The sequence below is a fragment of the Ochotona curzoniae genome, unplaced genomic scaffold, assembly GCF_017591425.1.
Source record: "Ochotona curzoniae isolate NIBS_2020 unplaced genomic scaffold, NIBS_Ocur_1.0 scaffold_3835, whole genome shotgun sequence".
Taxonomy (NCBI): Eukaryota; Metazoa; Chordata; class Mammalia; order Lagomorpha; family Ochotonidae; genus Ochotona; species Ochotona curzoniae.
Genome location: NW_024467114.1, coordinates 20,208,770 through 20,232,888, shown reverse-complemented (window position 1 = coordinate 20,232,888; position 24,119 = coordinate 20,208,770). Strand labels below are relative to the sequence as shown.

Here is a 24,119-nt window from a genome sequence, read left to right as displayed (position 1 = left end):
GGCTAGTGCTGGCACCCGTGCTGCACTAAGAGGCTCTGAGTAGGGCCCTTCCAGTTGGGCCTGGGGCAGGCTTGAGCTGCGTGGAGAGAGCGAGCGGCTCAGGAGAGCGCCGGGGTCACGCCAGCACCTTGCAGCTTCCCTTCCTGTCCTGTGGCCACTCTCCTTTCCTTCCCCATCACCTTTTCTAACAGATGCACAGAGGAAGGTGGAAAACCAGCAGCAACTTGCAGTGAATTCCCAGTGCCTTGGTTTCATACCTCTCCCTGGATTCTGGCAAGGGAGACTCTGGGATTTTAAACCTCCTATTTTCTTTTAGACTGCACTGACAGGCTTGGAGGTAATTAGCAGCCTATAGAGAGACTGGATTATCGTGGAGAAAAATGCCTCATGGGAGTGATCCTGATCTGCGGAGGGGTGGGAACAGGACAATAAAAATAGACCTGGATCCTGGCTTTTGGGAGTGAAAGGAAACCAGCAAGTGGGTGTCCTGAAAATCAGGCAGTGGACCCAGAGCTGCTACACTCACTGCTTCCAAGCTAATAAAGCAGATAAAAAAGAAAAATCTCCTGTAATATGGCTGCTTGTCATCATCTATGTTTGTCAGTCAGCGTTAGGGCAAAATTGAGATCATGCTGATGTAGAGTTTTATGAACCACTTTTTTTTTTTAACTCACTAAGTGCTCTGCATGTCTGTGTTTCTAGATGTCATTTCTATTTATTAGTTTAGTTTATTTTTCTTTATTTAATTTGAGAGCAGAGAGCTTCTATTAGGTCACTTCCCAGATGCCCACACTAGCTATTGCCAGGCCAGAGCCTAAGCTGGGAGCTGGGGACTCAATCCTGGTCTCCCGTGTGGGTGGCAGGAACCCAGTGAGTCACGGCTGCCGCTTGCCAGGATCTGTGAACGCAGGAAGCTGGAGTCGGGAGCCAGAGCTGGCCCTCAACCCAGGCCACTCCACTGTGCAACATGGATTCTTCCTATCTAGACTGACTCCTACCTCCAAAACCCCTTTAAATAGCATTTCAAATGGCTCCTTTGGGTAAAGACATGATGTTTTGTCAAAAAATGGCAGCAGCAACAGTGAAGCCAGCTGTGATGGTACTGATAATGATGATGATGATAACTTTTACATAGAATTTGCTGGGCTCCAGGCACTATTCTTAGCTTTCTGCATAAACCACTATGTACAGCCCTATGGAATAGGTACTGCTCTTATTTCCACTTAACCTTTATTGTTCTACACTGACTCTTTTCTTGTTTAAAACAGGATTTTCTAAACTCTATAATCACCATAGCTCTCTACATGTTTCTTCTAGATTGATCCTGAGTCAGCAGAGGTGCAGAGTAAGGCTGGGACTCAGTCTTGATGGTCTCATGAAATGAATCTCTGCTCCTTGGCCCTCTTTTCTTCTTCCCTTTGGTTTGGGTTGGCGGTAGCCTTGTGGTGTCCCGTGAAGGGTAACTAGGAACCGTGGATGCTTGTGACCACGGGATCTGAAAGGGAACTTTGCTATGTGTGGTTGGTTTGTGCCCATCTCTTGATTTAGATTGCAGATTCCTTGTGAGAGAGAACCACTTCCCACGTATCTTTCTGTCGCTCAGTGTTAACATTTGCTCCTTGAGCAGTTAGGAGGACAGTGGTGTCACTAAACGTGGCCATGCTGGGTCCTGGAGGGGGTGAAATCTGACCGATCCTCAGGCAGCTCCTTGGCATTGGAGTGTGCAGGGGTGGGTTATTTCCCACCTGGGTGACGCACTGACTTAACCCTGTGGAGCTGCCATGGGGTTCTGGGCTATTGGCCCATTTGTGGTCTTTTGTGTTGCTTCTGAAGCATGGGGAGGATCTCAGCAGAGTGAAGTCTGCAAGTATTGGGAGCCTCTTCTGGGCGGCTGGGCCTGTAGCTGGTGCTGTCCATCGGGTACCTCCTTGCCACCCTCTGCCCCTGTCCTTCTTCCTCTCCCTGGGGTTTCTGTCATGCTTTGGGACAGTGTAGCAGGTGCTTGTTGAGACTTCTAGGTACCAGGTCCTGTGCTGGGATGCTGGCAATGTAGAGATGCATAAATCCTGGCTCTTGTTCTCCAGGACCTGGGAGAGAAGATCATCTTGTCATTGTTGTAAGACAGGGTGGTGGCGAAGGTGAAAGCTAGGACAGAAAGCCAGAGCAGTAGTCCAGCTCATTTCTAGCCCAGATCCCTCAGTCAGCACTCCACCATTCTCAGCCATGTAGATTCTCCTGGGGCAGCGGTCTCGGTGTACTTTGTGCCAGGCTCTTATGATGGTGTGAGGTGGGGAGGGCTTTCAGGTGTCCACATGGCCTTCAGGTTCTGGGTCCTGGTGATGTGTTTGGGCCATATAAGAGCATGGTCCTCAGCACAGCCTGGCCTGTGTTTCCTTTCCCCTGATGAAATGGCCTTGGAGTTGGAATGATGTGACTAACTTTGGTGAATGATCAGAAAGTCCCCAGCTGAGCAGGTCTTTTTTTTCCTGGGAGGTGGGGGTAGGGAGGAGCAGCACGCAGAAACCAGGCTGTGGTGGGCTGTGCAGTTGGAGTGCCTGAGTGAAGTGGCACTTTCTGCAGGGAGGAGACGAGGAGCAAAGAGTGGCACAGACAAAACCCCTTGGACATTACCTCGAGCTCTGGGGTAATGGGGCCACTGACCTAAATAAATAAGGGCCGGAGTCCGCCAGCTCAATGAGCTCTGGCTGCCAGCATCTTACATTCGCACACGGGCCCTGTGTGCATTGAGGCCCAGGAGAAATGGAGCTCTTTGTCCCATGCCAACTGGTTTGCCCCACACCTACCCACAGAAGGAACTTGGTTAAAAGTTGAGTGGCAACAAGGCTGAATCTCTGATCAGAGACACAGGCCAAAAAACAGAATTTTGTCACAGAAATCACTAGAAGTGAGAAGATCTCTTTGGGTGCTGGTGCTGGCTGGGACTTGTGCACAACAGTGTGACCTTAACTTTAATATTTTGTCTTTTATCTAACATTGACAAATCATGAGCATTTGCTGCCTTATTCAACATAGAAATTATTACGGAAAGCTTCTACATTGTTTTTGTGTACTTGTTAGAGTTGGCATGTATTTTACCCGAGTGAGCACATCTGAATTTGGACTCATGGGTGCAGTGCCTGATAGCCGTGTACAGCCGTGTACAGCTCATGGCTGCCGTACTCGACAGATTTGCTATAAAAGCCAGGTTGGGAATCTGCCATGACATTGTCCAGGCCTGGGCTGCTTTATCTGTTTTAAGATCTGTATGGTCTTCACTTGCCTTAAGAAAAAAAAAAGGGCTTTAAATCTTAATAAGTTAAAGGTAGTAGCAATTCTTTACATTTTTGTTTTCCATGTACAGAATGAGAACATGTCCCTTGCACCAAAAGCTGTGTGGGAGGCAGTCAGGCACCAGTCCTTCACCAGGCATTTTTTGAGGAAGGGGGGGGCGGTGCTAGCATCTGATTTATATCCAGCTCCTGCTTTGCGGGAGCTCATATTTAGGGGAGAGAATAGCCCTATAGTTATTCTCTTAACCAACTCATACAGAGCAGCAGCAGTAGGGGTGTGAGCAGGGCTGTGAAACAAGAGAGACATCTGAACCTGTTCAGGACGTTGTGGTGGTGGTGGGTCTATGGAGGAGGGCTATTTGAGTAGAAAGGCACAGAATGGGGGCAGCATTGCTAGGCAGACCAGTGGCGTTGGGAGGGATGTACAGTCTGAACTTGATCTCTTGGGGTTAGATCCTCACCTGCTGTGTCCGCTTGACAGCCCAGACAGGTAAGGCCACTTGTCTGAAGTCTTACCAGGTGCTCATGGGAGAGGGCTCTGGAGCCAGCCCAGACATATGACCCATCAAGGCCCAGAGCAGCTATGCCTCTGAAAGAGCTGGTCCCTTAGACAAGGTCTCTAGGGAGGTGTACTTGGCAGTCCCGGAGCCTGCTGCAAGGTGGCCTCAATTCCAGGATCCTTTCCTGCCTGCAGATCGCCACACTCCAGCTCAGTGAGGATGTGTACACTGAGAACTGTTTGTTTGCACCGTGTTTCTGTCCTACACATCCTGAAGTCTTGGGGGAGCAATCACAAGTCAGAGGGCAATGGGCTTTGCAGCTGGCCTCTCTGGGTAGGATTTTTATTAAACCTACACAGGAAATGGGGCTCTTGTCTTTTGTCCACATGAGATTCCTAATCACCCCAGGACAGAATAGAGGCAGTGCCTGCACCACCACCACCATCCCCCATCTCCCCCAGGGCTGTCCTCCAGGAATGCCATGCCTATTCTGTACTCAGCAGCTTTTATTTTTATCTCATCAGCGTGTTCCTCCTTTTGAAGTGTGAATCCTAGTGACCCGAATGAGCTGTCTGCCTGGGCCTGGATGTGGGCCAGCAGGACCAGGTTACTTGAGTTCAGAGGCAACCCGGACACCAACTGCCTGAATGGTGGGATGGTGGCTGGGCTGGGCAGTCTCGCCTGGACCAGGAGGAGCAAAGACGGACATTGAACTGAGGAGTTTCCCCACCTGGAGAGAGTATATGCTAAAATTAAACTGGGGCTTGTCAGTGCCTCTCCTAGCAGCCTGAAGAAAGAGTGAGCAAGGTTGGCATGGGTTCAATGCCAGTCAGGCAGGAAAGCAGAATGCCCTGTGTGAGGCTCAGCGGAGCTTTTGTGTATCTTGATGTGTGGAACGTAGGTGATAGAAGGCAAGTGTGCCTGTCCCCTGGGATTGAGTGGTCAGCACTGGCTACCCAGTTCTCTGGAGGAGGACATGGCAGAGGTTTTAGAAACAGGCAGAGGGGCTGTCCCACTCTTCTGCTGGCTGATTCTCCAGACTGCACCTGATGCAGGAGGCAAAAGGTGATGGTGACCCCTGTACTGGACTGTGTTAGGCCCATGTGTTCTGTGAATCAGCCCAGTGAACCAGTTTTACATAAGGCAGTGGTTTTCCAAGTGTGGTCGGTGTCGCCTGGGACAGGGCTTGTTAGAAGTACCTGTTTTCAGACCCATAGAGTGAGGACTCTTGGGTTCTTTGACAGGTCCTACATGTGATCCTGGTGCCCATGGTGGCTTAGAAATGCCCTTTAGAAAGGTGCGAGCACAGACTCAGTACTAGCCTGGGCTCACATCACAGGTGTGTAGCCTTGGACACATAGGGCAGCCTATTGTGTGCTTTCGTGTCCTTGTCACAGCTGGGGGTATTAACAGTGCCTACCTTGTGGGGTGGGCTGGGCTTGTAGTGAGCCACGCATGCTCATGCCACGCATACTGTGCTGGGTGCGTGGTAAGCATTCATAGATCATTCAACAGCAGTGGGCTTTAATCTAAGACCCACTTTTTTTTTATTTTTTTTAAATTTCAAGGCTGTTTACTTATTTTGCTATCCTCTGTTCCTAAACCAGATTCACTTCACTTCACTGTTAAGGCAACTCATTCTGCCCCCCAAAAGAGAAATGAGGCTACCCTGTGGTTCAGGGCAAGCCAGCAGGAAACTTCTCTTTCTCATTACTGCTCTGGTTCATTTGTATGGGGTGGCTGGGAGCCCACGTGAGAAGGGCTTTGTGTCATGCCTGAACCTGGCACATGCGTGCTGTTACTGAGGAGGAGAGGTGCCTGTCCGGGATGCTCAAGCATGTTATGTGAAATCTCTCCTGTCTGTTGCTTGATGTTGGCTTGCTCTGGATTTCTGACCCAGCCCGGGCACTGGATTTTAATGAGGGGCTGGTTGAAGGTCACCGCTGGAGACCACAAGCCAGAGGGATCATGTGGGCTGCACATGTTTAGGGCAGCTTAGCCGGAGCCTGCCTGGGCTTTGTGGGCAGCAATGGACCCAGTGATGAATGTGCTGTCTGGCCTGGTGCCATCTCCCTGGCCACCATAAAGGGCGGGTGGAGAATCCTGGCATTGGAATCCTGGACAGGCCTCATTCCACTCCATCGAGACCAACAGGAGCTTTGGGCCCTATTCGTGCAGATATAGACACATAGGTTTCCCCTCCCCCAGGTCAAGCATTAATTTTCAACACGTTGCCCTTGGCCACAGTCCCAGTGAGTGATACTTTCACAAGTATGTCTGGTGGCAGTCTTGTTTTCCTCTCCCAGTGCCCACAGTAGCCAGGGTGGGCCCGGGCTGAAGCCATTAGCTCAGTCTGGTTTCCCCAGTGTGGATGGCAGGGTCCCAAGCACTTGAGCTATTACCTGCTGCCTCCCAGGATATGCGTTAGCAGGAAGCTGGGTGCTGAGTGGAGAGTGGCACCAGGTCTTGAACCCAGGTCCTTTAATATGGGATGAGAGTGTTTTAGTGGCAGCTTCACCACTGCTCCAAAGACCACATCTCAGTGTTCTCTCCTCAAAAGGCAACTTGTCTGCTGCTCCTCCTGCCCCTGCTTCTCCTGGACCAGCCCCATTCACTGCTTGTCTGTCTTTTGGAATGGTACCTGCCTCTCACTAACAACCCAGGGTCCTGCCCTGCCTGCCCCCTCTTTATATTGCTAGGCCACGCCGCCGGGCCCAATAATAACATTCATAATTCACAGGTAACAACTGTATGACTTTGTGGGACCCACTGTGGTGTTTCAGGAAACATGCATGGCATATAATGATGACATCAAGCTGATTGGCTAGCTGTCACTTCCCGGCTGAATCGCTGTGTGTGGTGGATGAGGGACAACCACGTTCACCGTTAGCTGCGTTGAAGTCTGCAGTGCATTAATATTAGCTACATCCTTGTGCTATGCAGTGGGTCCCTAAAACCTTCCCTCCTGTCTCACTAAGATTTGGTATCTTTGGACCAGGGTCTCCGCTCTCCACCTGTAACCCCTGGCAACCACCACCTTACTCTCACTTTTACAAGGTCAACCTTTCTGGATCTGATGGAATGTTTGGGTATTCTGGGCCTGGTTTATCTCACTTATCCATGATGTCCTCCAGATCTACTTGTGTTGCCATAAATAACAGGAGTCTTTTATTTTTGTTTTTATTTTTAAGAAGGGGGGAATGAGAGAATGAAAGACAAGATCTTCCATGTGCTGATTCACTCTCCCAATGGCCACAACAGCCCTTGGCTTGTCTAGGCTAAAGCCAAGATTCTGGAGCTCCACTGAGTCTTGATCATGGGTGGCATGGACCACAGCACTTGGCCATCCTCTACCACTTTCCCAGTGACATTGGAGGAGAGCTGGGATGGAAGCAGAGCACTTGAACAGGCACTGTGGTATAGGATGTGGTTATACAGGTGGCAGCATCTGCACAGTGCCAGCCCCTGCATCATACTGAAGGCCCAACAGCATTCCAGCATGTATATAGACCACATTCTCTGTGACTCTCCACTGGTGGCAGCTTGGTTAGTTGATTGCCCATGGTGCCCATTAGTGATTGCCATGGAGAGCCATGCTGCTGGGACCATGGGCAAGCAGGCACCTCTTGAGCTGGCTTATGGCAGTGCCTTTCCCTGCATGCCCTGGAGAGAGGTCATGCCTGCAGGGTCCCACCTCTGACACCTCTCCCACCTGCACCTGGTTCGCTGAGCTGCTGTGTCCCAGTCCTTGTGAGCACCATACCCATGCTACTGCCATGTCCACTGCCATGCCACCTGGAGCTTTTTTTCATAACTCTCTCATCGTTAGGAGTCAGGTCTCTGCTCCAGTGGCAGCCCCTCAGAGAAGCCCCACACCCCGACCACCTCGTCCAAAGAGCACCCTTTCCCGTCCTCTTCCCTCGACTTTTGCCTGGATCTTACCCTTTGCTGATGTGGTGGCTCAGAATGCAATCTGATCTGGACTGCCTACCTTTGTAGCTGGCTTACCTCTGGCTGGCTACTTGAACATCCGTTTTCCTCATCTGTAATATGGAATTTAGGAAGCCCATATGAAGGAGCTGCTATGAAAGTTAATGGTGGGGCCCGGCGCGGTGGCGCAAGTGGTTAAAGGTCCTCGCCTAGCACGCCCGGGATCCCATATGGGCGCCGGTTCTAATCCCGGCAGCCCCGCTTCCCTTCCAGCTCCCTGCCTGTGGCCTGGGAAAGCAGTCGAGGACGGCCCAAAGCTTTGGGGCCCTGCACCCGCGTGGGAGACCCGGAAGAGGCTCCTGGCTTCGGATCAGCATAGTATCGGCCCGTTGCGCTCACTTGGGGAGTGAATCATCGGATGGAAGATCTTCCTCTCTGTCTCTCCTCTCTGTATATCCGCCTTTCCAATGAAAAAAATAATAAAAATAAATCTTTAAAAAAAAAAAAAAAAAGAAAGTTAATGGTGACCTGGAAAGTTCTAAGAGAGCCCTGGCACACAGAGTGATTGCTCGGTACCTGTGTCATTACTTGTTCAACATCCATCTCCCATGAGGAACTGCTGTACCTTCAGTGCCTGGAACTGTGCCAGACACACAGTGGCCCACTGGGTGTTTGTTGAGTGAATATATGAAAGCCTGAGGGTGAACTATATTATATTTCATAGCCACTAAGATAACAATGCGTGTACAAGTAGAGACATACTTTGAAAGACCAGAATAATATTTCAAAAACCAACCCCAACATTTATGAGAACCTAATAAATGATGATTGAGCATCATAAATCAGTGGAGAGAAGGGATGGCTAATTTAGTAAATGACCAATGCAAAATAATTAGATTGTCACTCTGTGACATTATTTTAAGAAACCCAATTAAACATTTTAAATTATACCAGAAGAAGAAACTAAGAATATATCTGCGCTTGTACATTTTTTTCCTAGAGTTGGCTTTCTAAGCACAAAACACTGGAGGAAAAAAAAATCAAAGAATAAAGAGCACCATTTTGGACTACTTTTACAAATTGGCTTTTGTATGTGACACGTGTGAGAAGCAAGATTCAAAGTTGGGGTTGAGTGTTGCCTGTGTGTAGGGGTGTGTATTTGATGTTGTGATTGAGATAAGCTCGGGAAGCCACGTCCTGTATTGGAGTGCCTGGCTTCCCGTCCTAACATGCTCTCAATTCCAGACTCCTGTTAGCGCACATCCCAGAAGGCAGCAGGTGACAGCTGCAGCACGCGGGTTTCCGCCACCTGTGTGGGACTGAGGTCCAGGCTCCTGACTGTAGCCTAGCCCAGCCCTGACTGTTGTGGGCCTTTGTGGAATGAATGTACAGTTGGGAATCAATCAGGGTCTCTCTGTTTCTGCCTGTCTTTCAAATAAATTAGAAGAAGCTGTTTTAAATAACAACAAAAAATGCTTAAAGCTTTTAATATATGCATTACATAAATCTAGAATAAAAATCTAGAATAAAAATTTTTATCTCAACAGAAAGTTTAAATAAAGATACAGATTGTACTAGAAAAAAAAAATACAAGCAGCCAAGTCACATGAAGGAAATGTTTAACTTACTGGGGATCAAAGAAATGCAAAGCAGAATGAGGTGCTTTTTCTTACTTCTCAGGTAACTTAACTTGGCAGGAGTTATGTCAAGAAAGGCTTTTCCGCAGTTTGCTGGTGGGAGAGCTGGAAATGGCTCTCTGGGAGCACAATATGGAGAGACTTCTCTGTACAAATCTTTTGCCTTAGGCCACGCACCCCTTGATATCCAGGTTAGTGAAGTCATCGGAAATGCTGCTCCACAGTGCCAGCCCCTGCTTCGCGCTACATCAAATGCCGGCCCCCGCCCGAAGCAATTTTCAGTCCCAAGGTTGAGTTTTGTTTCTCAAACTTGTGACGTACAAAAGCCAATTTGTAAAAGCAGCCCAGAATGATGCTCTTTATAAATAAATGTGCAAAGATACTTGCTAATCATGTAGCAGGAAAAAAAATGTTTTTAAAACCTTAAAAATCCAGCAATATAGGAAATAGGAAATTATGATGCATACACATAGGCAATAACATACATGTGTTCTTCAGAAAGTTCATGGAAAATGCATGCTATTAAAAATAGGCATGAATTTCAAAATTGTTCATACAAAAATCAGTTTTTATTTTCATTTCCATGAAGCTTTTTAAGGATTATATGATGTCAGTTTTTTAACTTTTTTTTTTTTTTTAAGATTTGTTTAGATAAAAGTTAAGAGTTGCAGAGAGAGGAGAGCCAGAGACTTTCCATCCACTGGCTTACTGCCCAAATAGTTGCAAGGGCCATAACTGGGCCAGTCTGCAGCTAGGAGCCTGGAGTTTCTGCTGGGTCTCCCATGTATGTGCAGAGGCCCAAGGGCTTGGACTGTCTTCCACTGCCTTCTCCGATGTATGAGCAGGGAGCTGGATCAGAAGTGTAGCAGCCAGGACTCAAACCAGCACCCATGTGGGATGCCAGCATCCCAGCTGGCTTAACCCACTATGCCATGGTGTTGGTCCCTACAGTTTTTGACTTCTATTGGCTCATGCTTGCTAACATGCCATAGGCCAAAGAAAGTCACATCAACAAGGCTGGATGCAGAAGAAACGTACTAAATTGTGATGGATACTGGTGCTGCCTATATAACCATTTATTATATGATATAATTATGTAATGTGATTGTAGTTCATAAATGCAAGATACACTAACTCATGTCCATGTGGAAATAAAGCAGTATGTTTTCAGTGGTCAGTTATATTCTAGTTTATTTTTAAAATTTTGATAATGAACATATATTTTTATCATCATGAATGAAAAGCATGCCTTACATTAAAATATGGTTCTGAAGAACTTAATTATGAGAATGGATGGATTTAGGATTAGCTGTGTGTATGGAATTCAGTGGTATTAGAGGTCTTTTAGATGTGATAAGTGATACAGGGAGCAGGTATGTCCAAGATTAATACAACTGAAATGCTGGTTGGGCGGTGTCCAAGGTGAGTAAAACAGACATGGGTCAGCTTTGCCTGAGAAAAATTTCATTTACCCTGTTAGTTTGAGGTTCCTCTGACTCATTTAGGTTGGAGGACTGCAAATGTTGGAAATAACAGAGCTGGAGGCCCGAAGTGAAGTGAGGGCTGGAAGGAAGCTTTTTCAAAAATCACTCGTGGTCATTGTGAGTAAGAAAAAATGATTGCCCAAGAGTAGCTTAGAGAGGGAGAGAAAAGGGAGAGGCCCTTGGCCACCAGCATGTAAGGATTTGAGAGAGGCAATACCTGGCCACTTTTAAATCCAGACCCTACCTCAGTGTGACTTTGTTCACTGACCCCACCTCCATGATCTCCCCCCATATCATATGCGACTTCTCATTTGGAACTCTTGATGTTTCTGTGATCCAGTGAGCATTGGTGTGATGAGTTGATTTAGGGATTTATTCCCCACCGATTTCTGTATGCTGAGAGTGGGTTGGGGTGTGTCCCCCATGATGGAGAAGCATGGATGGAGACAAGCAGACCAGGGAGGTCAGATCGATAAGGGAGATTCAGAGAAGGTGTTACAGATCTAGCAGAGGTTTGGGGAAGGAGTTTCAAGGAGAGAACAGCCACCCATGCCAGTCATTGATCAAATGTTGAGAAAGACTCTAGAGAAATCCAGAAAGATCTAGAAAAGAGGAGGCTGTTTCAGAATAGGGATGGAAGCAGGTCTTAGGAGAAAGAATATGATCAAGAGCACAAGTGGGCTGCCTAGTCTTAGGGGGAAAAAAAAACCAGAGTAAAAGCTCCTATGCTGGGAGGGGCTACAAAGAGAAGGGGAAGAAAGTTTATGGAGCATGGATTAAAAACTAAGTTCATTCTAGTGCAAAAAAATGTTGAAGTCCATGGTGTGTTTCATAATATGCATTTTTCATAGTGTTTTAAAGACATCCTCTTATACATGGATTTCAGAGTTTTTGCACCAAAATAAATTTGAAAATTCTATTTATTACAAATACATTTTTAAAGATTTATTTATTTTTATTGGAAAAATAGATCCACAGAGAGGAGAGACAGAGAGGATGATCTTCTCTGGTCAAACCTGGAGAAACCCTGCCCCAAACCCAGTTAAGCAATTGCTGCAAACTAAACGTGCTCCGACTGAGGCTCGGGTGGGTGCCTCGAAGCAGGGAGCCAGGTTTCCTGGTGCTGCCTTCCTGGAAGCGCTTCTGACATTGTTCACTGGAAACATGTTCTGGAATCCCCTGAGCTGGGAGAACAGGGCTGTCATGTGACTGCTCTGTGCCCCCCGCCCCACTCGGGGTCAGCAGTTCCTGGGGGATCCCAGGCAACTTTTCAGGCCTGGTTCTGATCTGTGCACAAAGAGGCTTTGAGCCAACAGGAGAAGGACTAGGGGGCCCTGGGCCCTTTAGATTTGGCATTTTAAATTGCCGGCTGGGTATGGGGGAAGGCTGGATTGCAGGCTGAAGGATAAGGTTTCACACGGCAGCTGGAATTCATAGTGGTGGCATCTGGGCCCCCCGAGCTTTGAAGAGGAGAAGGTGCCGCCGCCGTTGCCTAATGAAAACCAGACCCAGGCCCCCCAGCTGCTGCCCTTGCCGTGACTCCGCACCCCTCAGCGTGCTGCCTGGGTAGTGCAGGCTGCCACACTGCCTCTTTGAGCTCCCAAAGCACCAGCACTTCTGGTAGGGAATGATGAAGGCTGGAGTTTGCTTTTTCGGGGTTTTGCTTGACTCTTAGCAACAACTCCAAGTGCAAGCACGCAGTGGCGGAGGGTAACTGCAAGAGATGTAGAGCTCCAGAGGCCAGTCAGATCCTCACACATCCAGAGCAGTCTCGAGGTCAGACGCTGCAATTTCACAGCTGGCCACGGGACTGCAGGCTGAGCAGAAGCCCGAGCACTCCGGGCATGGATGCTCTGTTGTATTCTGGAAGCCTGCAGGCATGATGCACTTGGGGGGAGCTTTTGGAGCCATAGTCCGTCCTGCATTGAGTGCAGCATTATGGGAAGGACCTATCTCTGTCCCCGGCATTAGGGCTGTTCCTGCTTAGGAGGCAGCAGCAGGCAAGTTCCTGCCTTGGCTTTAGGGAGCACTCTCTGGAAAACCTCCAGGCTCCCCTGCACATGCTGACGTGCATCCAGTTCTTCCACACTCCACACTCTGTGGTTAATAGGGCTTTGTCGGCTATGCAAAAGAAAGGACAGCCCTAGCTCCTGTTCTAGTTTTTCTGTGTGATCTTGAACATGAATGAACATCCTCAATATGTATGTTTTCTCGATACCCTTCTTTCCCCATCTCCTCACTTTAACCATATTTATTCCAATGGGTGGGTCTTCGTGCAAGGCTTTTGGGACAAGCTATAACAGTAGCTCCTCAACAAGATTGTCTGGGAACCTAAAACATCCGTACCTAGTGTCTCCAGAAAGTGTAGCCAAGCCACGAGGGGAAGAAGAGGTTCTGCGCCTTCTGCTGAGTCGCAGAGGTCCTGCTGCTTGTGGACTGCCTGGCTCAGGGCCCTTGGCTCCCTGGACCTTCCAGAGTGGCTGGGTGCAGGTTCCTGGGATGGTTACATCACCATCACTCTCAGAATCTAACGAGAAAATAACTGAAAATGAGCAATAGAATGTCCGGTATCTGTTATGGTCAAATATATTGAAGCTGAAAGCGTGTAATGAGACCATTTCCATATAGTAGATTCATAAGGATTTTTTTTTTAAAGATTTCTTTTTATTGAAAAGTCAGATATACAGAGAGGAGGAGATACGGAGAGGAAGATCTTCTGTCCGATGATTTACTCCCCAAGTGAGCGCAACGGCTGGGGCTGCACCAATCCAAAGCCAGGAGCCAGGAACTTCCTCCGGGTCTCCCAAGAGATGCTGGGTGCACGGTCCCAAGGCTTTGGGCCATCCCTGCCTGATTTCCGAGGCCACAAGCAGGGAGCTGGATGGGAAGTGGAGTGGCCGGGACTAGAACTGGTGCCCATATTGGATCCTGGTGCGTTCAAGGCGAGGACTTTAGCTGCTAGGCCATGCCGCTGGGCCCAGGATTTTTTTTTTAACAATCAGTTACTCAAAATTGTCCAGTTCTAAATTTGCAAATATTTTTGTATAATTGATTAAAAAAATAAATTAAAAATAAAAAATCTAAAGTATACAGAACCTTTGTCCTAGTGCTGGGAATTTGTTGCTAGAAACAACGTTTTCGTCAGTGATAATTGGAAGAGTGGGAAATCTGGAATGGTCTAGCTGGCCAACGAGGCGCAATATAGTATATTTCTATGTCTGCATGTCTCCTAAAATTCATGTATCTTCTAAAATTATGTCCACTAACAATTCAAGATATGGAGTTATGTATCAGTTAATGATAGTGACAAATGGTATACAGTATTTCTTGATGGCAATTTAAAAATCATAGAAAGCAGCCCATTTCAGTATAATTTTATAAAATGTATATGTTCTTTATTAAATGTCTGGAAAAATACATAATCAAGCCCATCATAGTATTCCTAGATGGCATTTTTACATTTTGTTTTTTTTTTTACATATCTTCTAAATTCTCTGCAATAAAAATATGCTCTGTATGTAGTTTCTTTGGAAAAGACCAGTAAGTTGAAGAGTCCCCTGACGTATGGCCTCGCAATGGCTGCATTAAGCAGTCCCCGGCTGGGGAATCTGGCTGACTGGTTGGTATTACAGGGAGAGACGGAGGTTTGCTTTTCACAGGACAGAGCCAGTGCATATGACAGAACCCAGAGGTGATTTTCATCTGGCCCAAAAGGAAGAGAAACCTGGGTGAGAGGTGAAAGGTCAGCTTTGAAAGCCACATGAAGAATTCTGGCAGGAGCACTGATTTGGAACCACAGACCCTGTATGCTATTAGCTAACTATTGAGTCCCAGGATGCTCTGAAAGCATTGTGCATGTCCATGTCGTCACTCTTACTAAGTTAAGCAGCGCACTTCTTAGGACGGGGACCGTGAATGGTTGCAGTGCTTTGTGGCCAACCCTCTTGTCCTCGCCCCTCTGGGCTAATGTGGTGCGTCTCACCAACCGGGCAGTGTAGCAGCAACAGAAATCTGTTCTCAGCGCTGTAGGGTTCACGACGTGGGTGATGGAGGGCTTGGTGTCTGGTGAGAGCCTGTTTCTGATTCAGAGATGACCCCTTTCCTGTGTCTTCCAGTGGTGGAGGGGAAATGAAGGATTGCTAGGATGCTTTTCTGAAATGAATGGCTTTCTAAAAAGTGTTGTCTCATTCTTTAATCAGTCTTAGGAAGTATTGACGGATAAAGAAAGACTGTGTTGTGTGAGAACGGACATCACCCTTTGCTAAGTGCCCGATGTCCGTTATTTCTTACAGCCAGAAGGGTGAGTGCCGGGGCCTTTCTACCATTCGCCCTGTGGCTAAATTCTTATGGTTCCTTAAAAAGTTGCAGCCAGCCAACACAGCTTGAAATGCTTCCCAGGTCTTTTTCTTAGTCCATTCACTAAGATTTACAAAACCTTAAAGTAATGATTGTTGGATCCAAAAAGCTGAGGTTCTTTAGTTAATAAATAAATAAATAAATAAATAAATAAATAAATAAATAAAGGCTCATTGTGAAATAGACTCCAAAAGACATCGGTACATTGGAAAAAAGTAGCAAATGTCTGTGTCGATACTTTCTGTAATCACAGTGTGCCCGGTTGCAGGATAAAATACAAAATCATAAAATCTCACACCCATCTATTCAGAGAGAGAAAACACAAACTGAAGAGAACAAAACAGCAACTGCAGACCAGGTAGAAAGTAGCGAGTCGGTTGCATAAAGCAATGGTCAAATAACATAATAAAAAATGTATGGCCTTATGGACAAATGATTGTATTAAATATCTAATTCATAGAGACTACAGAAACTAGAGAAAACAGTGGAAAATTGGTGAAAGGAGTTCAGATAAATACTGACATAATTAACTAGAAAGATAATTTGGTGAAATTGATCAGTCTTTCAGCCAGTTTTCCATCAGGTCAACAAAGTAGGTTGATTTCTCACTGATCTCTGTTTTAAAACCAAAAGATGCTGCGGAGAAAGAGTGAGGAGGGATGCATGTGCAAAGGTGCAAGGATGTTGTGAGGTTTAAGGGAATTACCGGTGCAATTCTGTACTTCAAGTCTGAAATCTGAATGGATTTGACAATTTTCTAAGAAAATGAAAAGCATTGTAATTGGGTCAAGCACCTGAAGGCCTGAATGAAGCCACTCCCTAGGGAGCCTCCCAGGTTGATTCAGAATCCTCCCAGCAGGTCACGTGCCAGGCAGAGTGGGCCTCCGGAGGAGAGCTCAGCAGGCATTCCCCCGTGACACTGGGGTGTCCGAAGGCAGAGCCCACCTTGCTCATCAGTGCATCTCCAGAGCCTAATAGTGCCTGGTCCATGATATACAATCCTTAAATATCACACCCATGCAGTGACTAAGTGGTTCCCTCCTGTTATACTTATCTGATATTCATTGCATGGCTCACTAAGGCATTATTCCATGCGATTTAGCTAATAGTGAACTCTCACAGTGCTGGTTTCAGAAAAACGGTGAATTCTTGACTCTTGTTCCCTTTTAAGTCATGATCTAGTCTAGATACCTGAGTGTCTCTAGTTTGGAGGTGGGTATCTTTTGGGGAGGGCACTGAAATACACTCTGCCATGGCTCCCTGGCCATATCACAGGGACAGCCTCTAGCTCCTGCCCCTTAGACTGCTGCCTGCCCCTCTGCTGTGCATCACCATCTGCAGCACTTGTCCATTATCGCGTCTCATCCCACCAAGACCATCCCTGTGCTTGGCTTAGTGAGACACCTGTGTAAAGCTCCTAGCAAACATGACCTGCTCGCGTTCTTGGTGTTTCTCAGAGTTTGCCCCTGAGTAGGACTTGCCCCTACAACTGTCACCTTTCTAAATAAATCACTTCCACAGGCTGCTTTTGTGGGGTTTTTGTCTTATCTCAAAGTGGAGTGCAGACAGAGCAATTTCAGTACATCTGATGGGTGCTCTGCTGTGTTCAGAGGAAGCTGGCCCAGCCCTGAGCCACGCATGAACACATCCTCTCTGGCCCCTCTCCCCTGGGCCATGTGGGAGCCCAAGAGACTCCCTGGGAGACCCCACTGCCACTCCCTCAGCATGGACCTGGGCAGCATCCTTGCTACTCCGAGCTCGTAAGGGGCAGGGGAGGTGGGGGAGGTTGTGCATCTTTGTTCTGGTGCAAGGCCCAGTTTGTAAAGTATAGGAGGTATCCAGTCAGCTTGCAGAATTTGATGAGGGCAGGAGGAAGGGAGAGACCAAACTGAAAATGAGATCTCAGGTGCTGTTCCAGGGTGTGGAGTTAGATGGCATCCAGCAAAGATTTGGTCAGGAGGCTTGCTGTTGCTTTGTATGTGTGACGTTTCCTCCCAGGGAGTATCCGATGTTCTAGAAGAATTTGATATCGTACCTACTGAAGTAAACAGCCCAAATTGGAAGAGTGTCCAGTAAAGTTAGAAGTAACTTGAGGATGGTTAATACAGCAAGAAGCTTCTCAGCACCACTAGGTGACCATGGCTCCCCCAGGAGAAGCACTCCCATGCTACAGACTCAGCAGAACCACTCACTTCAAACTCCAAGTAGATGGGTCTACTCATCTGACCTCCTGCTCCGTCTCCTCTGCCCTACCCCCCTGAAGCTTTCCCACCCTGTGTTGCTGGGCTGTAGTGGCAGTCAGTCTGTTTATACTGCCCAGCCCCTGGCCATTCTTTTTGGTACTGGTTCTAAAGCTGTTGCAAGCACTTGGGGCATGAACCAGTAGATGCAAGATCTCTCCCTCTGTATTCAAGTAAAAACAAAGTGTTTAGAAGAGAAATTTATTTTAATAAGGAGCAAATGGTTTTTGGTAAAGATTTATTTTTATTATTTTTTTTATTGGAAAGGCGGATATACAGAGAGGAGAGACAGAGAGGAAGATCTTCCATCCGATGATTCACTCCCCAAGTGAGCGCAACAGGCCGATCCGAAGCCAGGAGCCTCTTCCGGGTCTCCCACGCGGGTGCAGGTTCCCAAAGCTTTGGGCTGTCCTTGACTGCTTTCCCAGGCCACAGGCAGGGAGCTGGAAGGGAAGCGTGGCTGCCGGGATTAAAACCGGCGCCCATATGGGATCCCGGGCATGCAAGGCGAGGACCTTTAACCACTTGCGCCACCGCGCCGGGCCCAGGAGCAAATGTTAAATGAGTTCTTTTTCCGCCCTCACGTGACAGAAGATTGACTGGGCTTGCTGGAGTGTTGAGAAGTTCTGAAGCTGCATTGAAGTTCAGTGAAGGGAAGGTTCCTTGGAATAAACGGGTTGGACAGTGGCAGTATGCATGCCACGTGTCTGTCATCATAAACGCTCATGAGGAGAGCGTGGAGTAGGCATCCTTTGGATCTTTACTCAAATGAGAGTGAAGTTATTTCAGTTTGGTTTTCATTGAGTCCTTGAAATTCCTCTCCACAGTAGAAATGTGTGTCCTGTGGTGGTTTGAGTGGAATGTCTTTGTGGTTAGACAGAAAAAGAGAGTTGACTATTTTAATAGTGTTTAAACTTTTCTTTAAACCTGTTGCTATTTAACAGCTGATACTAAATTGGACCTCATGACCTCAGAAGGGGCAGGAACAAGAGACTATTTAAGGAGTGCTTCCAGGGCAAATATTTTCCAGTGGTTATTTCAGAGGGAATTTAAGCTTCTGAAACTTGAGCTGCAACTAGGTACTCCCAGCTTAGCAGATAAGTTGCTGTCCCAGTTGGTAACCTGGAATGTAGATATGAGCCTTAGGGATCAGAATGTGCTAAACATTGCCCAGTGGCTTTGAGTTGCCACCAGGCCTAGATCATCAGTGACAGACAATCACACAAACAGGTCAAAGGAGAGACTCTCCAGTCATTTTATTGGAGGCATTGCCCTGTTACCTGCAGTGGTCTGCAGATTTGCCCATCCAGGCTGAAATGTGTAAGCCGCGACAGTGTCCCTGGGTACTTCCTGTGCAGTTGTTGACATTGCAGGTATAGTCATGAGCAAGAATGTCTGCGCACCAGCATTCAGGGATTCCCATACTTGTTAGGAGACAGAAAAAAAAAATCACCACTATGTGTGTAAGTGCTCGAACGTACTGGTAAGACAGTTTGCTTTACTTTGGGGGTCCAGGAAACTTGCTTGGAGGAGGTAGTGCTTGCATTTCATGTGGAATGAGGCAATAAGATAGAGTTGGTGTTACAGTGATCCTGGGGAAGATCACCCCCACCCAGAGAAACAGACGAAACAAACCTGTCTGGGAGACAGCAGGAAAGCCAGTGTGGTTGGAGCAAAGGGATTGCCCTGACACCTCTTAGCCCTGATGCTTCCTAAGTTGGTGGTGGTGTTGGTGGTGGTGGTGATACTTTCTTATCAGCCTCAAAAAATGTGTATTGAACTCCCTGGAGTTGCTTTTCAATAAATCATTGCATTTGTGTGTACAGCACTTGCTTAATTAAGAGAGAGAAGGAAGGAGGAAGGTGGGGAGAGAATTCTGTCAATGAAGGTGAACCTTTGAGTGGCCCATGGGGGAAGCAGGTGCTATCAGGGGCTGGGTGGGAGGGTGAGGGTAGGGGACAGGTGTTCACCTCTACCCTGTAGACTCTCCAGGTAGGTGGGGGTGGGGCAGACAGTGACCAACAGCAGAAGCCTGATGACGCCCAAGCAGGGAGGTAGCATCCTGGCACCGACAGCTGCCCTGCTCCCCGTGTGCACTCACAGGGCTCTCCACCTACCCCAGGGTTCAGAGTCAACCCAGGTGTCGCCTTCAGCCTCCACTTTGAAAGCAACATGTGAAGAAAAGGAAAATACCTCCCCGGTAAAAATCATGTCCACTTCCAGATGTCTCTAGTGTAGGGTGCTGCCTGCTGTTGAGCCTTAGGCCCCTGAGTTAGACACGGAGATTCCCCTGAGTGTCTGTGATTTATCCTTCTGTGGACCGTCTTTCTCCCCAGCCCCTCCCCTGGCAAGGTGCACCCCGTGTTTCCAGAGGCCTCCCCTGACCTCTGCTGAAGCAGGATCCTATGAGCCTCTCTGCCCATCACAGAAAGGTCTGTCATGGTCTGACTCTGACTTCCAGGAGGCCGTGAGCTTCTCACAGCAGCGAATGTGTGTTGGTCACTGCGTACTCAACGCCCCCATGCACACAGGGGGTGCCAGTCAGTGTTTGCTGATACATATCAGAGGGGTGCTGAGGAAAGATAGACACCAGAGGCAGGGATATGTTTTATTCTTTATATTCCTCTGGATTCCTTCAAATTCCTTAACACAGTGTGAGTCAGTCATTTTTAAAACTCTTTGTGGTGAAATGGATGTCCCATAAACTGGGCTACTTTTCACCATTTTTCAGTATCCAGTTCAGTGGCACTCATGGTGTGTAACGAGCACCACTGTCCAACTCCAGAAGCTGTTATTTTTGTCTCACCCCAAAATTCCATGAACATTCAACAACAGTTCCCAGTTCCTGGACTACCTCAGGGCTTGCAAAGCAACAATCTTTCCTCTGTCTCTGTCAGCCTATCCTAGGACGCTCATAGAAATGGGTTTGTGCTGCATCTGGCCTTTGTCACTGGCCTTAGTCTTCAAGGTTCATCTATGCTGCCGCACATGTCCTTCCTTTTTAAGGCATAATAGTATATCCCATTGGCCGTGTCGCCGCGTTTTGTTTGTTCTTGGGTAGATAGGCATGGGTCGTTTCTACCTTTCTTGGCTTTTAGAAATAACCAAGAATACTGGCTTGTATCTGTCTGTTCAGGTACCTGCGTTCAACTCAGGGGATATTTCTGAGAGTGGAACTAATGAATCATTTGGCAAAATGAATTTTAGAATGCAGAACTATTTGCAGTATTTTTGAAATGGACATTTTGATGGAAAATGGGAGTTCACCTTTGGATGGGAAGTGACATAGAAATGCAGGCTGAAACTTGAGACCTGGGTTAATGTGGCTTCTGAGGTGATGCTTGGAGACAGACAATAGTTGGTTTTCAAGCGTGGTTTTCCTTTTTTCTACAGCATCAAGCTTCTCGCTGTGCAAGAACTACTGGACAAAGAGGCCCTGGAAAAGGTAAATATTTTATTTTTTTTTGTCTCCATATTCATAAACTGAGAGCACAGTACCCTACACAGAAAAAACAAATGAGTTCTCCGTTGCCAGAAACAGCATTTGTTGCAAAGGCGGGCATTATTTTTGTGTTCTTGACAGGCTGTGAACCATGCGGAAGTTTACTCTAAACTACCTCATTGTTCCTATCCCACGCACTCTCCAAATCTCAGCCTTGCAGCCAGTGACCAGCCCAGCCACGAGCAGAGGCTTGGCCTGAAGGAGGGCTCGCCCTGCCCTGGAGAAGCACCGGGAGCTGGTGGCCTCCCCTGTAGCAGGCTCTGTACTTGCCCCATTCATTAGCCTGTGCTCGCCATGTGGGGTCCTCAGGGTGTACAAGTATAGAACTGAGGCCCAGGGAGGTTAGGTAAGGGGCCCAAGGCAAATGAAATAAGTCAGGTGTCATGATTGGAACCTTGATAGTCCTGTTTCCAGGACCTTGGTGGCTCCTGCTTTTCTGTTTGACAGGCAGATTCCTAAGTTTGTATAATTTATAGGCTACTGATAAAGGTTGACCAACTGGTTCTTCACCGCACAGCTCTGTTTGCCTGTTCTCCGGAAGAGACCCCAGTGTGTCTTGGCTGTCTGTGTTTATGTCAAGTCTGCAACCAGTGGTCCTTTGCTGCCTGTAGGTTCAAGTTGCATGAGCAAGGTGGGTGGGCTCTGTGAAGAAGGTTGGGTAAAGAAGCAAAGAGGTCAGGCTCTCCTAAGCACCCCCAGTGTAGAGCAGGCTGCTCCCCTGGATATAACTCTGGGGGTAATTTAGAATCTGGAGTACTAACATCAAATATAAAGGTACATAGCACAGTTTATAGAAATTCAAATTAAAAGTAAATCTGATTTGGTAAAAAAAAAGTATCAGGTTTTCATATGAGCTTTGTTGGGGCAGAGTGGTGGTGAAAGAGAGACAGAGAGACAGAGAGCTCTTCCATCTGGTGGTTCGTTCCCTAAATGCCACAGTGTCTGGGGCTGGGTCCTCCTGGAGCTGAGCACTCACTCCAGTCTACAACAGATATCCCATGGCACTGCCACTGCCTCCCACATTCTACGTTTTCTGGAAGCTGGAGTCAGGAGCCTGGGATTGACCCTGGCACTCCAGTGTGGGACAAGAGCAGCTTAAACAGCATCCTGAAGGCTAAGCTAAATGCCCACTCCTTTTCATAATCTCTTTAGACACCTCTCATACGCATGGATTTCAATTTTTTGCACCAAAATAAACTTATATTTAATTCCATTTTCATGAACTTTTGGAAGTCTCTTCATAGGTGGCTAGAGAGATAAGTACTAAAAGATACATGTTGTGTGTGAGAGTGTGCATGCGTGCGCGCGCTCCCTGTCTGCTCTACTTTCTAGCTCCTAGCTGTTGTGGCCATCTAGGGAGTGAACCAGCAGATGGAAGATCTCTGTTTCTCTATTTTTGTAACTTGTAATCTTAAAAAAAAAAGTTTGAATTAGTGTTCAGTTTTCTAAGTTGACACTAAAAGAAAGTCTTTTAAAAAGAGCTACGAAGCAGGAGTGGGTGTTTGTTTCAGTAGTTAAGGTGCTGCTGGGGATGCTCATATCCCATACCAGAGTCTGTGGTTTGAGTCCCAGTTTTGTTGTGCCCAGATTTTGCAATCCCCAGAAAATCATCAGGAGTCTGAAGTCAGTGCAAACACATAAAGGCAGTTTATTCAGGCTAACCTAGGCTCCCAGCCGTCACCGCCGCCCAGCAAGATGGGAGAGCAGTAACAACCGAATCAGCTTCAGCAGCAGAAAGGGCAGAAGGGCATGATGACAAAAAGGAAAGCCCTGAGGTTCAACAGCACAGCATTTTTTTTACATTTCAGGCCAATTCCATATAATTATACAGTCATGATTGGTCAGTTCAACTGTTAACTTTTAAAAAGAGCAAGTTGGCAGGCTTCTATTGGTGGGTTTGAAGCAAGCAACATTCAAAAAGTACAAACTGATGAGCTATGGGACAGTGGGACTTACCTAACACCAGGGACCTCCTTCCTGAGGAGTGCTCTGTCTATGTGACCTGCCACGTGTCCTGCTAGGTGTAACGTAGTCTGTCAGGCCTAGAGTTCACATAGCCCCCAGCCAAGCAAGTAAGGCAGAAATCACAAAAGCAGAAAACACTTAGGTTCTTCAGTTTCACTTCTGATTCTGGTTTTCTGCTAATGTGTTCCCTAAGAAGCGCTACCAAGTACCTGAGTTTTTGCCATCTGTGTGAGGAAGCCCAGTTGGAGTTCCCAGTCTCTGCCATCAGCCTGGCCCTGCGTTGGCTGTTACAGGCATTTAGGGAATGGATCAGCAGATAGAAGATCTTTAAGGAGTGATGTCAGGAAAGGAGAGCCTTGTCATGTTATACCTCTGTCAGGATCACACCTGTGTTGGGTTGTGCTGCCACTTGGCCTCAGAGACAACATGGGAACCAAATGAGTTAATAGAGCTGAAGGGCTTTCTAAGTGCCAGAGCACTCTACGTATATTGATTCTTAATTTCTTACATTAATTCTTAATATGCATTAAGCCATTGAAACCTAATATGCCTGGCTATAAAAGACATCATTGGGCCAAATGATAACATTACATACAGATGGTAGATGGATGTGTGATTTCAGTGGTAACTTTTCCTGAAGTTGATAGTTTGCTGTGACCATGTAGGAAAGTGGCCTTGTGCTTTGGAACTGTCGTTGGATGTATTTGGGAAGGAAAGGGCCCCAGGTTTATCACTTGTTCTTAGATGACTCAGCAAAGAGAGGTTGTGATGTGTTTCTGCTGAGCCAAGCCGAAGGGAAGAGGTGAACACTGATGGTGAGGCCAGTGGGGCACAGTGCGACAGTCAGTCCTTCTGAGGTGAATGAGGGTCTTTATTTATGTTTCAAATTTGTAAAATGTTTCCTTTTCCTTCAAAAAAATTTTTTTTGTCTCCTTAGTATTCACTACAGTTATTTCTACTCTGGCATTCTAAAAAAGCATCAAGTAAAGCTGGCCAGTGTGGAGCCCTGGTGCTCAGGGTTTCAGTGTTACAAAAATACAGATGCCAAAAATATTGCATGTGTCCTTTGAGCTGTGCCATTATGCAGTGTATTAGCAGGGCCATTCAGTCTGTGGTCCCTGCTTAAAATACCTTGCACAGGGAAGTGAGTGCTGGCCTTGCACCGGCTGGCAGTAGGGCTGGGCGTGCCACCGCCCTGTGGGCTCCATGTTGAGG

The 24,119-nt window shown here is 47.2% G+C and overlaps 1 protein-coding gene across 1 annotated transcript in view; it reads left to right on the top strand.

The window, feature by feature from the left end:
- Window positions 1-24,119, top strand: part of EEPD1 (endonuclease/exonuclease/phosphatase family domain containing 1) — an 88,662-nt gene that overhangs the window by 35,447 nt on the left and 29,096 nt on the right. The window contains exon 3 of the mRNA XM_040964578.1: window positions 20,831-20,882. Coding sequence (XP_040820512.1) covers window positions 20,831-20,882 — 52 coding nt within the window. The remainder of the gene's footprint in view (window positions 1-20,830; window positions 20,883-24,119) is intronic.